Consider the following 14,476-nt stretch of genomic DNA (forward strand, 5'->3'; position numbering starts at 1 on the left):
GGCCTGAAGGCTTACTGCAGCTTTCCTTATGTTCTTATATGTTCTTATGTTGTAATGTGCATGCAACACTACAACTTCACATGCCCACACACAACACCTGAACACACTTTTTCATTCACTCATTCGTTCATTCACTATCTTTCCTTCACATGACTTCTTCACTCACTTTGCGGTATGTAAGAGTTCATCTCAACAGTAACTCCAAAACCATACTGATAACAGACCATGCTTTGCCAGAAAAAAAGTGCCGGCAGACCTGTGTGCAAGTCAAACCGACTATCTTGTGTGGCGCTGACGGCATGCTGTACAGCGACTGTGAGCTGGAAGCCAAGCGCTGCAACGAGCCTGACTTCCAGGCTGACGATAACCTGAAGGCATGCCCAGGTCATCATCCAGAAGGCACGAGTCAAGAAAGGTTTGCCAGGAACCTTAAAATGACCAGCGTGGAGCAAACTGGGATGGGCATGAATGGAAAAGTTCTGGAAACAAACGATGGGCCAGTAATAAAACCAGAAAATTAGGAACATGAACACCAAGATGAACCGCAAACTACTGAACAACTAGCTGGGTAAGTGCTACTACTACTACTACTACTACTAATGTGTGTGTGTGTGTGTGTGTGTGTGTGAGGGTGGAATACGTAACATGCACGCAACAGTACCTCACATCCCCACCACACCACCACACAACACCTGCCTGACACACTCACTCACACCTTTCCTTCTTGCCTACCCAGGTTTGCGAGGCCAACCAGCGCTGAAGGAGGAAGTGAGTGCCAATGATCTACAGCAGTACCACAACTCTCGCCACGACGGCAGTTAACTTCTTAACTCTTCTTTGTTCCTTTGCTTTCTTTTCCTCAGGAGTGCAATTGTCAAGCAAATAGACGATCAGTAAGCATTGTTAGAGTTTTAGTACATCATAAGTGTTTTTTTGTTTATTTATCTTTACTTGCATGCGTGAAGGAAGATGGAAAAGGCTTTTACAAAGAGAGAAAGAAAGAAAAAAGAAAAGAAAGAAAATAAAATACAAGGAAAGAAACTTATTGACGGCTCCTCAAAAGAAAAAAAAATGAAAAAATGAAAAGAAATGCTCGATTCTGACGTCTTACAGAGAGAGAGAGAGAGAGAGAGAGAGAGAGAGAGAGAGAGAGAGAGAGAGAGAGAGAATGCATAATTATAAGAGTAATGTGGACGTGTTGGTGGTGGTGGTTATTGGGAGGGCGGGGGTGAAGGGGTCAGTAGGAGGAGGAGGAGGAGGAGGAGGAGGAGAAGTGCATGTGTGAGATTATTCAACTTCCACGTAACCTTCCTAGCATCGGGTTAAGTCACTGTAGTAATAGTAGTAGTAGTAGTAGTAGTAGTAGTAGTAGTAGTAGTAGTAGTAGTAGTAGTAGTAGTGGTAGCAGTAGTAGAAGTAGTGGTGGTGGTAGGAACAGTGAGCGATAAATGTTCATCAATCGAGATTTTACCTTCAGAACCTAACATTCTCTCTCTCTCTCTCTCTCTCTCTCTCTCTCTCTCTCTCTCTCTCTCTCTCTCTCTCTCTCTCTCTCTCTCTCTCTCTCTCTCTCCCTCTCTCTCTCTATCTCTGTGTGTGTGTGTGTGTGTGTGTGTTGCATACCCGGCAGACACACACAAGCCTCCAGGTAGGCACCAGTAATGAGATGATGGGAGAGAACACTGACAGGAATGGGAGGAGGAGGAGGAGGAGGAGGAGGAGGAGGAGGAGGAGGAGAGGAGAGCGGAACGTGCGCCTCACTCACCCATGTTTGGACCGCTAGGAATGTCACGCCGGAAACAATACAAACAAATGTCAGTTAGGTAGCCTTGAGTGCCATATGACCACTACTGGGTTCACTTATGGTTCGGAGGAGGAGGAGGAGGAGGAGGAGGAGGAGAAAGAGAAAAACCAAAGAAGAGAGGCAGTAGATGAATGAAAAAGAAGTAAAGAAGCTGTAAATATTAAACAATGTGTGTGTGTGTGTGTGTGTGTGTGTGTGTGTGTGTGTGTGTAACGCGCGCACACACACACACACACACACACACACACACACACACAAACACACACGCGCAAGGTGTGTGTACGCCGGCAGGCGTACAGTGGTGTTGGGAAATGGGTGGGTGAGGGGCGCCGCCAGTTACTAAGAGAAGCAGGAAGAGGAAATGGTGAACAGGGTCTTTACACTGCAGGAGAGTCTTCGCTTCCTCATGGGTCACGAGGGAGGTGACCACTCGCCCGTCACTGCCCGCCCGTAGATATGGTGTGAGGTTTTTCATCAAACTTGCTACATGTGACGTATGAACGGTCACTATGTAGCATGAAAAAACAAAAGTCAAGTTTCATTGCAGAAGTGTGATTTTCTTTGGAAACGCGCAAGAAATCACGGAAAATGCAAGGAAAACAGTACAGATGAAATACCCGTGTTTTTGTTTTTATTTTCATTCATAAAACTAAAGATCAACATGGCGTGCTTTAAGCACAGTCCTCCACATCAATATATAAAGCAGCGATTCTCACACACCACACATCAAGGACACATGAAGACACAGTAAACATTACGCAACATTTTAAACCAAGATGTCAGGAGGGGCAGGGGAGGAAGGCAGGAGGACGAGAGAGGTGGGAAAAAATGGAGGAACATCTGTTCACTATCCTCCTCCTCCTTCTCCTTCTCCTCCTCCTCCTCCTTCTCTTCTCCTCCTCCTCCACCTCTTGCAGTCCCTTGAAAGATCTCTCATTATTGTTATTGTTATTATTATTATTATTATTATTATTATTATTATTATTATTATTATCATTGTTATTGTTGTTGTTGTTATTGTTGTTGGTGGTGCCGGTTACCGTGATGTTGACGTTGATGTTAACGTCTGCCATGATGTCCCCGGTGAGGTCCAGGGCGAGGATGGCAAAGGTGAACAGCGAGAACAGACCGGAGTTGGAGGATTTGCACACCACCTACGGAACAGCGGAGACGCGGCGTGAAGGAAGGCAGGAAGGAGGGAAGGAAGGAAGGAAGGAAAGAAGGAAGGCAGGAAGGAGGGAAGGAAGGAAGGAAGGAAGGAAGGAAGGAACGAAGGAGGGAAGGAAGGAGGGAAGGAAGGAAGGAAGGAAGGAAGGAAGGGTTCACGGTCACGCGGCGAAGAAAGCAAAGGAAAATGGACACAAGGGAACTGAGGCACCCACCCACACACACACACACACACACACACACACACACACACACGAAGTAAATTTTTTTCATGGTTTGATTTCCGGATCAGAATTAATATTTGTTGAGAGTTACAATTCATTCATTTAGTTTGTCATTGTGATAGTAGTAGTACACACACACACACACACACACACACACACACAACGTACGTGTAAAGGGAGAAGATGAGAAACAGAAAATGACAGGAAAAAAAAAAATACAGGAAAAAAAGAAAGTAGCATTAAATTGGATGGAATATTGGGTGTCTCTCTCTCTCTCTCTCTCTCTCTTCTCTCTCTCTCTCTCTCTCTCTCTCTCTCTCTCTCTCTCTCATTGATAACCACAAAAATATCCTTAAAAATGCTTTGCTCTCTCTCCACGACTATTTTCAAAGGCCACAGAGATGATTAGTCAGGTTCCCAAGAGTGCTTTCCTGTTAATAACGTAGAAATATTGTTAATCAGTCATTAGCACCGTAAAAGAAGCTTTTCCGTATGACTTTCTCGCAATGGGATTATACTTTTTCCTTTGCAGATTCCCAACTTTGCTGGTAACTTCTGGAAAACATGAGGCACTTTATTCTGCTGTCGGCGGTGGTGGTGATGGTGGCAGCGATGCCCGGTGTAAAGGGTATGTACCTCTAATACTACTACTGCTACTGCTACTACTACTGCTACTATTATTACTACTATACTGCTACTATTAATACTACTACTACTACTACTGCTACCACTTGAAATTAGTGTGTATGTGTGTGTGTGTGTGTGTGTGTGTGTGTGTGTAAGAAATGCTGAGGTCACTTTCATTTACCTATTTATTCATCATCACCATCATCACCACCACCACCACCACCACCACCATCATCATCATCATCACCACCATCATCATAATTACTTGCAGCGTACAGTACATCCATCACTCTCCCTCCAATACGTGGCTGCTCACACCTTGCCTTCCCGCCTCACCAGATGCAAGTTGCTCCAGCCACTGCTTTGTTGTGAAGAAGCAGACGTCTACAACATCTACAACAACTTATGCGCATTGGACTATCAGAAATGCAGCGATGCAACACTCACTCAACTTGACGAAGCGGCCTGCAAGAAACTGCTAAGAGGTGTGTGTGTGTGTGTGTGTGTCTGTGTGTGTGTGTGTGTGTGTGTGTGTGTGTGTGTGTGTGTGTGTATGTGAAAAATAGAGATGGGAAGAAATTGGAGAGTTAATGAATAGAATAGACTCAGTAACCAGGCTGTTAGTGTCGAGTTAACAGGGCATTCTAAAAGGAGGTTAGACAAATGTATGGATGAGGATTGGATATTGAAGAAGGTAGGTCTGTAGGCAGGTTTCACGCAGGGAGTGGCACGTGCAGGCCTGAAGGCTTACTGCAGCTTTCCTTATTTTCTTATATGTTCTTATGTTGTAATGTGCACGTAACACTACAACTTCACATGCCCACACTCAACACCTGAACACACCTTTTCATTCACTCATTCGTTCATTCACTATCTTTCCTTCACATTACTTCTTCGCTCACTTTGCGGTATGTAAGAGTTCATCTCAACAGTAACTCGAAAACCATACTGATAACAGACCATGTTTTGCCAGAGAAAAAGTGCCGGCAGACATGTGTGCAAGTCAAACCGACTATCTTGTGTGGCGCTGACGGCATGCTGTACAGCGACTGTGAGCTGGAAGCCAAGCGCTGCAACGAGCCTGACTTCCAGGCTGACGACAACCTGAAGGCATGCCCAGGTCATCATCCAGAAGGCACGAGTGAAGAAGTGTTGGCCAGGAACCTTAAAATGACCAGCGTGGAGCAAACTGGGATGAGCATGAATGGAAAAGTTCTGGAAACAAACGATGGGCCAGTAATAAAACCAAAAAATTAGGAACATGAACACCAAGATGAACCGCAAACTACTGAACAACTAGCTGGGTAAGTGCTATTACTACTACTACTACTACTACTGCGTGTGTGTGTGTGTGTGTGTGTGTGTGTGTGTGTGTGTGTGTGTGTGTGTGTGTGTGTGTGTGTGTGTTTTAGGGTGGAATACATAACATGCACGCAACACTACCTCACATCCCCACTACACCACCACACAACACCTGCCTGACACGCTCACTCACACCTTTCCTTCTCGCCTACCCAGGTTTGCGAGGCCACCCAGCGCTGAAGGAGGAAGCGAGTGCCACAGATCTACAGCAGTACCACAACTCTCGCCACGACGGCAGTTAACCTCTTAACTCTTCTTTGTTCCTTTGCTTTCTTTTCCTCAGCAGTGCAACTGTCAAGCAAATAAACGATCAATAAGCATTGTTAGAGTTTTAATACATCATAAGTGTTTTTTTGTTTATTTTATCTTTACTTGCATGCGTGAAGGAAGATGGAAAAGGCTTTACAAAGAGAGAAAGAAAGAAAGAAAGAAAGAAAGAAAATAAATAAAGGAAAGAAGCTTATTGACGGCTCCTCAAAAGAAAAAACTGAAAAAAATGAAAAGAAATGCTCGGTTCTGACGTCTTACAGAGAGAGAGAGAGAGAGAGAGAGAGAGAGAGAGAGAGAGAGAGAGAGAGAGAGACCGCCACCATGGTGCAGCGTCGCCTTGTCGTAAAAATAGGGTCATGAAGTCCTCGCGCTACAAAGCAACTCAGTCATCCACATTACGAAGAGAAACACACACACACACACACACACACACACACACACACACACACACACACACACACACACACACACACACTGTTTTCCATAAACCGCACATTTAAGAGAGAGAGAGAGAGAGAGAGAGAGAGAGAGAGAGAGAGAGAGAGAGAGAGAGAGAGAGAGAGAGAGAGAAGGCATAATTATAAGTGTAATGTGGACGTGGTCGTGGTGGTGGTGGTGGTTTAGAGGGCAGGGTGAAGGGACAGGAAGGGGAGGAGGAGGAGAAGGAGGAGGAGGAGAAGGAGGAGGAGGAGGAGGAGGAGGAGGAGGAGGAGAAGTGGATATGTGAGATTATTCAACTTCCACGTAACCTTCCTAGCATTGGGTTACTAGTCACTGTAGTAGTAGTAGTAGTAGTAGTAGTGGTGGTGGTGGTGGTGGTGGCAAGAGTGAGTGATAAATGTTCATCACTCGAGATTTTACCTTCAAAACCTAACATACATTCTCTCTCTCTCTCTCTCTCTCTCTCTCTCTCTCTCTCTCTCTCTCTCTCTCTCTCTCTCTCTCTCTCTCTCTCATTGATTCCTTGATCGTTTCCACCACACACATCATTTTTTATTTATTTTTTTTTTTTGAGGACCTTCTATAAGTAAATTTGCAAAATGCTGACTTTAGCTGACTTAGAGTGGCTACGTATCTGTCTATCTGTGTGTCTGTATGTATGTGTATACAATAATAATAATAATAATAAACGGTTTATTATTTAGTCAGTTAACAAACTGAAAATGTACAGAGGGGGTGGGGAAATACTTAACATTATTCCTAAAGGTAAGTCTAATCTAGAAGGGACTATTGATTGATGGCTCGCACCATGGTGTACCGGTCCGTGCGCGGCGCCTTTAGGGGCGTTATCTTGTTGTGGTGTCTGGTGGCACGGACCGAGGCGAGGCGTGGCACAGGTGAGGCGCGTCAGGCGGCAGCATGTTTCTGAGACGTGGATGAGGCATTAGTTCCCTTCCAAACTTCTCCAGAGCCTCTCGGTGCCTGGTGGATAGTCTGGACAGACTCAGGGTGGTCAGGGCTTCTTCATAGGTGGTACAGAAATGCATCACCACAGTTTTGCTGTGGTTAATGGTCATCCTGCTCTCCTCCGTCCACGTCTGCTGTCGCTCCAGAATTGCTTGCAGTGGCAAGTAGTCCGGGTTCTTGGTGCAAAACTGGGACGCCCACGGTGCAGTCGTCCACATACTTCCAGCGATGTTTGATTAGCTGGTTAGAATTGTGTGTGTGTGTGTGTGTGTGTGTGTGTGTGTGTGTGTGTGTGTGTCTGTGAAAAAAAGAAAAAAAATATATATATAATCCAAGCCTTTTGAACTTTCCTCCTTGGCCGTGAACCGCTCCTTAACCCTTCAAGTCCGGTGGCTCTCTTACACTTTTATTTGAGGCTGAGACTTCACGAGTTAACGAAGCTTCACGGGTGCTGTCTTAAAGTCAGGGAGCTGTGTCTTGTGGCGAGCAAAATCATCGGTCTAAAAGTATTTAATATGGTCCGATGTAAAGTTGAAGTGGACTAATTCAACATGTTCCAAGGAGTTAACTTCTTGAGGAGGTTCTTCCCGGGTGTGTCTCAGCGCCGCGTCTCCCCGGTGTGTCAGTACAGGTTGTTATGTTCCTTAATTTCCTGATGGAGTATAAAGGTTAGCTTGTTCTCTTGGCAACAAACTTTTAGACAGTTTTTTAGGCAGACCAATAACAATGGTTTGTAAAATACACAGTTTTAACAGAAATGGAGTTTCGTAATTGATGATGATAAGAATAATAGTAATAATTAATGACAACTAACAATAATAATAATAATAATGATGATAATAATAATAATAATAATAATAGTGATAATAATAATAATAATAACAATATAATAATAATAATAATAATAATAATAATAGTAATAATAATAATAATAACAATAATAATTGCGATAACATTAATGATAACAACAATATCAAATTAACAACAACAACAACAACATCATCATCATCATCAACAACAATAACAACAACAACAACAACAAGAAAAACAACAACAACAACAATAAAAAAAAATAAAAATAAAAATAATAATAATAATAATAATAATAATGATAATAATAATAATAATAATAATAATAATAATAATAATTATTATTATTATTATTATTATTATTACACACAGTCCCAGCTCAACAAAGCCACGTCCTGGACCGTCACCGACACTCGGCACGCGCGTCACCCACCGGGGGGGGCACCCTGAACCTGTACCTGACGGAACCGGACCGTAATTGAATCAGGTGCATGAATTACAGATGCTAACGTTTATGTAGTCAAGGAGGGAAAGGTGTTTGAAAGTCCCGAGTGTTGGGTACCGGATCGTATTGATTAAAGGATTGAGAGAGAGAGAGAGAGAGAGAGAGAGAGAGAGAGAGAGAGAGAGAGAGAGAGAGAGAGAGAGAGAGAGAGTTGGGAAAGGAAGCAGAATACACAGGTGCACTGAAACTCCCACCTCCCCATTAATCTTTCACACACACACACACACACACACACACACACGCACACTAAGACACACGATGGAAACAATAATAGTAGTAGTAGCAATAATAATAATAATAATAATAATAATAATAATAATAATAATAATAATAATAATAATAATAATAATAATAATAATAATAATAATAAAAATATTAATAATAATAATAACAACTACAACAACAACAACAACAACAACAACAACAACAATAAATAAAGACACAAACAAATGGCCCGGACTGAAATAAGCTTGGCGGTCTGCTTTGTGCAGGAGATGAGAGGAGAGAGACCAGGACGACGACAAGGGATACCGAGGGAAGCTGTAGGAGGCTTGTCCTGCACTGCTTGTGTAACTAAAGGACGAGCGGCTGCGTGGAGCCTGTGACCCATATTTTGAAACACCGCTCCCTCACCACGGCTGTTTTTGAAGTCCACAGAATGATTAGTCAGGTTCCCAAGAGTGTTTTTCCTGTTAATAACGTAGAAATCTTGTTAATCTGTCACTAGAATCGTAAAAATGCTTTATCCTCTCACCACGACTGTTTTCAAAGTCCACAGAGATGATTAACCGTATTCCCAAGAGTGCTTTCCTGTTAATAACGTAGAAATCTTGTTAATCTGTCACTATAACAACAAAAATATCCTTAAAAATGCTTTGCTCTCTTTCCACGACTATTTTCAAAGTCCACAGTGATGATTAGTCAGGTTCTTAAGAGTGTCTTTCCTCTTAATAACGTAGAAATCTTGGTAATCTGTCACTAGAATCGTAAAAATGCTTTATCGTCTCACCACGACTGTTTTCAAAGTCCACAGAGATGATTAACCGTATTCCCAAGAGTGCTTTCCTGTTAATAACGTAGAAATCTTGGGGCCTGAGAAACGGAGTGGAGCAAATAGCGGGCACGGAAGGACGAGGTGGAGGTCCGACCACCCAGGTCCCGGACCCGCTCAACCGAGTGTGTCCTGAGGAAAGCCAGGGAAGCTGCGAGGCCCCGGATGGAGTGGGCCCTCGGAGAATGGCCCGGATCTGCCAGCTCTATCACCTTGCACAGTAGGCGGGCTAAGGAACGGGCTTTCAGGGGCCTGGCGGACCGTTAGGCGTAAAATAGGTGGTTCTTAGAGAGGTCCTATGTGCGTGCAACGTAGGCCATAAACGCCGCAACCGGGCACAGTGGGTGAGGGGTACCCGACTGTAGTAGGGAAGGAATCTTGATGGGGCCTATTAAAGAGTCCGCCTGCTCGTTCTTAGCTAGGAAGGTGGGTGACGGTGTCAACCTTAATGAGGCTCCATCCTCAGCCACCGAGGAGAAGGCATCGTGGCGTGTGAGGGCCGCCAATTGTGAGGCCCTATAGCCCGCCGCTAAGGTTAGGAGAAACGCTGTCCTCTGTAAGTGTTGATCCTCCGATAAGGACCCTTTTTCAAACATAAGATAACTCAAGACCCTATGTAAGGACCAGGCCGGTTGTGGCGGGCGTTGGGTTGGCTTTGATGCCCTGATACCTCGCTTCAGGAGAACCAAAGTGCGGGCAGGAATGGTTATGCCTAGGGCTAGGTGCAGCGGGTCCGCCAGGGCTGCGTAGTGCGCAGAGACGGTGGCCGGGGCCCTGTTGGTAGTATCTGCCAGCCAAGACAGGAAGTCGAGCACTATTTCGGATGTAGTGGATGGAGAGGACCTCGACATGATATATTCCTGGAATCTGCGCCAGCAATATTCGTACTGACGGAGGGAGGATGGACGATGGGCCTTCAAAATAGTGGAAACCGTGGGTGCCGCATAGCGTTGGGAGAGAGCGGACCGAAGAAGCTCCACGCGTGAAGTTTCAGTGACGCTTGGAGTGGTGAAGTTTCCTGAGCTGACAGGCAAGACGACCCCAGGAGGAGGGGCTGAGGGCACCACAGCATTAGCTCCCTGAACCACGGCTGCGCCTCCCAGAATGGCGCGATCAGGAGGACCCGACCCCGGTAAACTCGGAGGAGATGAACCACCCTCAGGATAATCTTTGACGCAGGTGGTGGGAAGAGGTAAATATGTCTCCACCTGTTCCAGTCTACTGTGAAGGCGTCGGGGCCTCCAGCTGGGGTCCTCCTGTTGTAGGTCAGGAAGAGAGGAAGTTGAGCCGTGTTGTAAGAGGCGAAGAGGTCTATTTGTGGTGTCCCGTAACGGAGGGTGAGGGACTGGAACACCTCCGGGCAGAGATGCCACTCCACTGACGTGCCCCTGAATCTTGAAAGAGCGTCCGCCCAACTGTTGGCTCTGCCCCTGACGTAACGGGCGGAGAGTGACACTCTGTTGCTGGCTGCCAGAGCGAAAATTTCTTCCGACAGAGTGAGAAGAGGGGACGAACGAGCCGTTCCCTGCCGCTGTATGCACTGTACCGCTGTTACATTGTCCATATCGAACCTCACCGCCACTCCGGTGAGGTGTCGATGTCGCAGAAGCCACTTCTTCGCTACCCACAGCTCCCTTACGTTGATGTGGGCTAGCCTTAAGTCCTCTGTCCACCCTCCGTAAGCCTGGTGACCTTGGTCCGACTGGAAGCCCCAACCCACGTCTGATGCATCTGACACCACCGTCAGAGTAGGTGAAGGTGAAACCCAGGGGACAGACTTCAAGAGAGCCCCGGGACGAAGCCAGGGGCGCAAGAGGTGAAGAAGGAGGTGCGGTATTGGTCGCTGAAGATCCCGACGAAGACGGGGGATGGCGAGGTTGACCTCCCTCGTCAGGCGGCGATGCTTGAGGCGCCCTAGGGGTAGAGTCGGGGCGGCGAAGTTCAGCACTCCGGGGAGGGACTCCCACTCTCTCCTTGAGAAGGTGCTGGAAAAGTATGCTCGACGTACCTGACGGAGGGTGCGGGAGACGTTGTCTGGAGCCAGCAAAAGGGAGGTGGTCGTCGTGTCCCAACGAATACACAGCCAATCCAGCTGTTGCGTAGGGGTAGTAGCGGACTTGGGAAGGTTGATGATAAACCCCATGTCTGCCAGAACCCGCAACGTCACCGACACGCTGTGTGCTACTCCCTCCCTGGAAGGAGAGTGTATCAACCAGTCGTCTAGGTACATAAGGGTAGCGACTCCTTGCGAAGCCAGCTTGGCAGCCACCACCCTTAGTAACTTTGTAAAAACTCTTGGGGCCAAGGAGAGGCCGAAAGGAAGCCTGGTAAACTGGAACGTGTCCGACCCCATCTGGAAGGCAAAAAAAAACCTGAACCTGGCGTGGACGGGCACATGCCGGTACGCGTCCTGGAGATCCAGAGACGCTAGTCAGTCTCCCTTCTGAAGGGCCGTGCGGACTTGAGAGGCCGACACTATCCTGAAGCGTTGGGGCTTCAGGAATGTGTTGAGTGTACTGAAGTCCATAACTAGTCTTGTCCTGTCTGAATTCTTCTTGGCAACTGTGAACAGTCGGGACAAGAAGACCTTCCCTTCGGCTGACTCTACAACGCCCTTCTGTAGCATCTCCCTGAGGTGTGGTAGGACGGACTGCCGAACCTTGGAGTGCAATGGAGGCAGGCGCAGGGGTGGCTGAGTTATCCAGGGCCAGGAGAGGCCTTTGGAGACCACTCTTGACGCCCACCCGTGGCGCGGCCACGCGTGGGACCACCCCAGGAGACAGCCGAGGCGTGGTCTAGTTCCTCTTCCCTTGCCGGTTCCGGAAAGGGGGCCGCTGGGAGGGGGAGTTCAGGAAAAAGGGGCAAAGAGCGAACTGCTACCTGGCAGGTGACTGAGGAGTGACCTGAATGATGGTCGGCACATAGGAGAAGACCCGGTCTATCGCCACGGGGGTCGAAAAGTCCCGTGGAGAGGGGCTCAGCCCAGACGCTGCTCCGGCTCCCGTACCTGGTGGGGGAGAGAGGGGTCTGTCGAGCCCCTCCTTAGGCAGGAGGAAAGGCGAGGATCGGCTCTGGTGGGTGGAAGGCGACAGGGCACTAAAGGAGGCACTGGCCATCCAACGTTGCCCCTGCCATGGTCAGAAGCCTACTCGAGCATGGATGCCACGTCCAGCGGCTTCAGCGAGCGCATCGCCAGGGAAGAAGGCTGCGTCACCCGAGGCATCGATAGAGTGGGATTGGGACGTGGTAGCTCTGGGGTTGTTTAACAACACCGACACTACGTCCAGCGTAGCTTTCGGAGACAACTTCGTCGGCAGCGGAGTAGGAATCGATAGGGGTTTGGCCCTATACAAAACTTCGGGATTGCCGCCGTCCCGGGATCCCAAACGCACCTGAACGTCGTCAAGACGCCTCCATGTTCCCGGACGAGCCTCGTCAGGAGCGTAAGCGACCAGCTTACCCATCTCCGTCGGATGAACCCAAGTGGGGGGAAGAGGGAGCCAGTTGTAGGGGCGGAAGGCTGCCGCGGCCAGAGGAGGAGAGACGCCATGAGGCAGAGGAGGGGGACCTGGTTCAGAGAGGGAGAAACCTCATCCTCGTCATCGGAGCAAGCTCCTCCGTGCGTCGGCTGCCCTGGTGGCATGTAAACAGCCGCCGAGGTAGTCGAGGTCGAGGGCGCAGCCGGCGCCCGAGGTGAGGTGTGAGGGGCCGGAGTCGGGGCTGGGGGAGCCGCGTGGGGCAAACCCAGCCCGGCCTCTGCCAAGCACGAAGGTAAGATGTCAGAAAGGACCTCCTTCACCTTCTGCCTCCAATCAACGACGTCGTCCAAACCTGCGCGACAAGAACGCTTGCGGCGTCGAGGACGGGTGGACGCTGACGACGAGGAGGAAGGGGTGGAGGAACGAGAGCGGGAGGACGACCGCGAACGGCGGGACCTCTTCGCGCTGGACCTCCCCCCGAGCGAGTCCGTCTCCTCCGGCGAGAGGAGCCCGAGGGCGTCCTGCTACAGCGGGGAGAGGGGACGAGCGTGCTGCCGGAGACACCACGTGGGGACGTCTCCTCAGTGCACTCCCCATAGGGGTCGTCCAAGTAGGAAGACTGCTCCCCGGCTCCAGTGCCGGTGGGCTGAAGGGTGCCGCCTTCAGACCCCGCCGTACATGTGGAAGAGGAGCGCAGACGACATAGACCCAACTTGGCGCCGAGAGTGGGGTCAGCCCAAAGTAAGGGGGGCCCGCACGCTTCGCAAACGCCTTTCTAGCCTTCGTCCAGGCCTTACGTAAAGCCTGAAGGGCAGGCAGCGCAGAATGAGACTCCACAGGGGCTTCTCTAATCTGCACCGCCCACGACCAACAGACAGAGCACTTGGAGGGGTCAAAACCAGAAAGGGAACAGCAGGGAGAATGGGTAGGGCAGCGGTCGTGCCCGTCATCCGACACGCGGACCGAGCAACCCACCTCTGCACACAAAGACTGCGATGGCTGAAAGAAAAACAAACACTCTCTGAAGGAGAGGAACAAATAAAACACACGTGGTCGTGTCACTGAAGGCGACACACAAGGCGGCAAACCCCTCTGCACCTGCTAGGGCACCAGGGCACAAGCATGGAAGACCACGTGCGAACCTAAGGGAGGCAGCCAGACGGCCTGCCCCGCGAGAAAGACGAAGAGAAACACAGAAGGTGTAACTCGTTCCCGCCTGGGCACAACGGGACCAAAAGAACACGCACAACCTCTGTTAAAGACAGGCTAACCTAGGAAAAGCAGGAACTCACCATGACACAACAGGAGCGAAGTGAAAAACGTGAAGTCAAGACGAGTTCCGCAGAAGGAATGATGGCTGCCTTACCAAGCAGGGAAGGGGTCCCCCCCATCACGCCACCTGGCTGACCAATCAGAGGGCAGAGCTAGAGTAGTTATTTAACTCTCATGTGGAATCTGTATCTTTTGCGGAATATTTCTACCCTCCGCCGACCGCTAGGTGCGGTGGGTCCACGGCGAGAAGGTAGAATAATAGATACTAAGCTATTTCTGTGCTCAAAGCACTTGGCCAATAAAGAAGCTTTTCCGTATGACTTTCTCGCAATGGGATTATACTTTTTCCTTTGCAGATTCCTAACTTTCCTGGTAACTTCTGGAAAACATGAGGCACTTTATTCTGCTGTCGGTGGTGGTGGTGATGGTGGCAGCGATGCCTGGTGTAAAGGGTATGTACCTCTACTACTACTACTGCTACTGCTACTGCTACTGGTA

General features: G+C 48.6%; 1 protein-coding gene and 1 long non-coding RNA gene across 2 annotated transcripts; both read left to right on the forward strand.

The window, feature by feature from the left end:
• The first annotated feature begins 237 nt into the window (after positions 1 to 237).
• Positions 238 to 901, forward strand: LOC135111877 (uncharacterized). Its single transcript, XR_010273941.1, has 2 exons — positions 238 to 568; positions 737 to 901. It is a non-coding gene; the product is annotated as an uncharacterized LOC135111877 (long non-coding RNA).
• A 1,264-nt stretch (positions 902 to 2,165) lies between these two features.
• Positions 2,166 to 5,506, forward strand: LOC135111834 (uncharacterized). The gene is made up of 5 exons (XM_064025546.1): positions 2,166 to 2,254; positions 3,728 to 3,823; positions 4,162 to 4,307; positions 4,796 to 5,126; positions 5,341 to 5,506. The coding sequence occupies exons 1-4, from the start codon at positions 2,166 to 2,168 to the stop codon at positions 5,077 to 5,079; spliced, it is 615 nt and encodes a 204-aa protein (XP_063881616.1). The 3' UTR covers positions 5,080 to 5,126; positions 5,341 to 5,506.
• The last annotated feature ends 8,970 nt before the right edge of the window (positions 5,507 to 14,476 follow it).

Source organism: Scylla paramamosain, chromosome 22 (assembly GCF_035594125.1).
Source record: "Scylla paramamosain isolate STU-SP2022 chromosome 22, ASM3559412v1, whole genome shotgun sequence".
NCBI lineage: Eukaryota > Metazoa > Arthropoda > Malacostraca > Decapoda > Portunidae > Scylla > Scylla paramamosain.

What these genes read in the sequence shown, in the direction of transcription:
- LOC135111834 (XM_064025546.1), top strand. Translation starts at nt 2,166, where the DNA reads ATGGTGAACAGGGTCTTTACACTGCAGGAGAGTCTTCGCTTCCTCATG. An exon ending in TCGCCCGTCACTGCCCGCCC is followed by an intron (nt 2,255 to 3,727) that starts GTAGATATGGTG and finishes TTTCCTTTGCAG; the next exon opens with ATTCCCAACTTTGCTGGTAA. An exon ending in CTGCAAGAAACTGCTAAGAG is followed by an intron (nt 4,308 to 4,795) that starts GTGTGTGTGTGT and finishes ATGTTTTGCCAG; the next exon opens with AGAAAAAGTGCCGGCAGACA.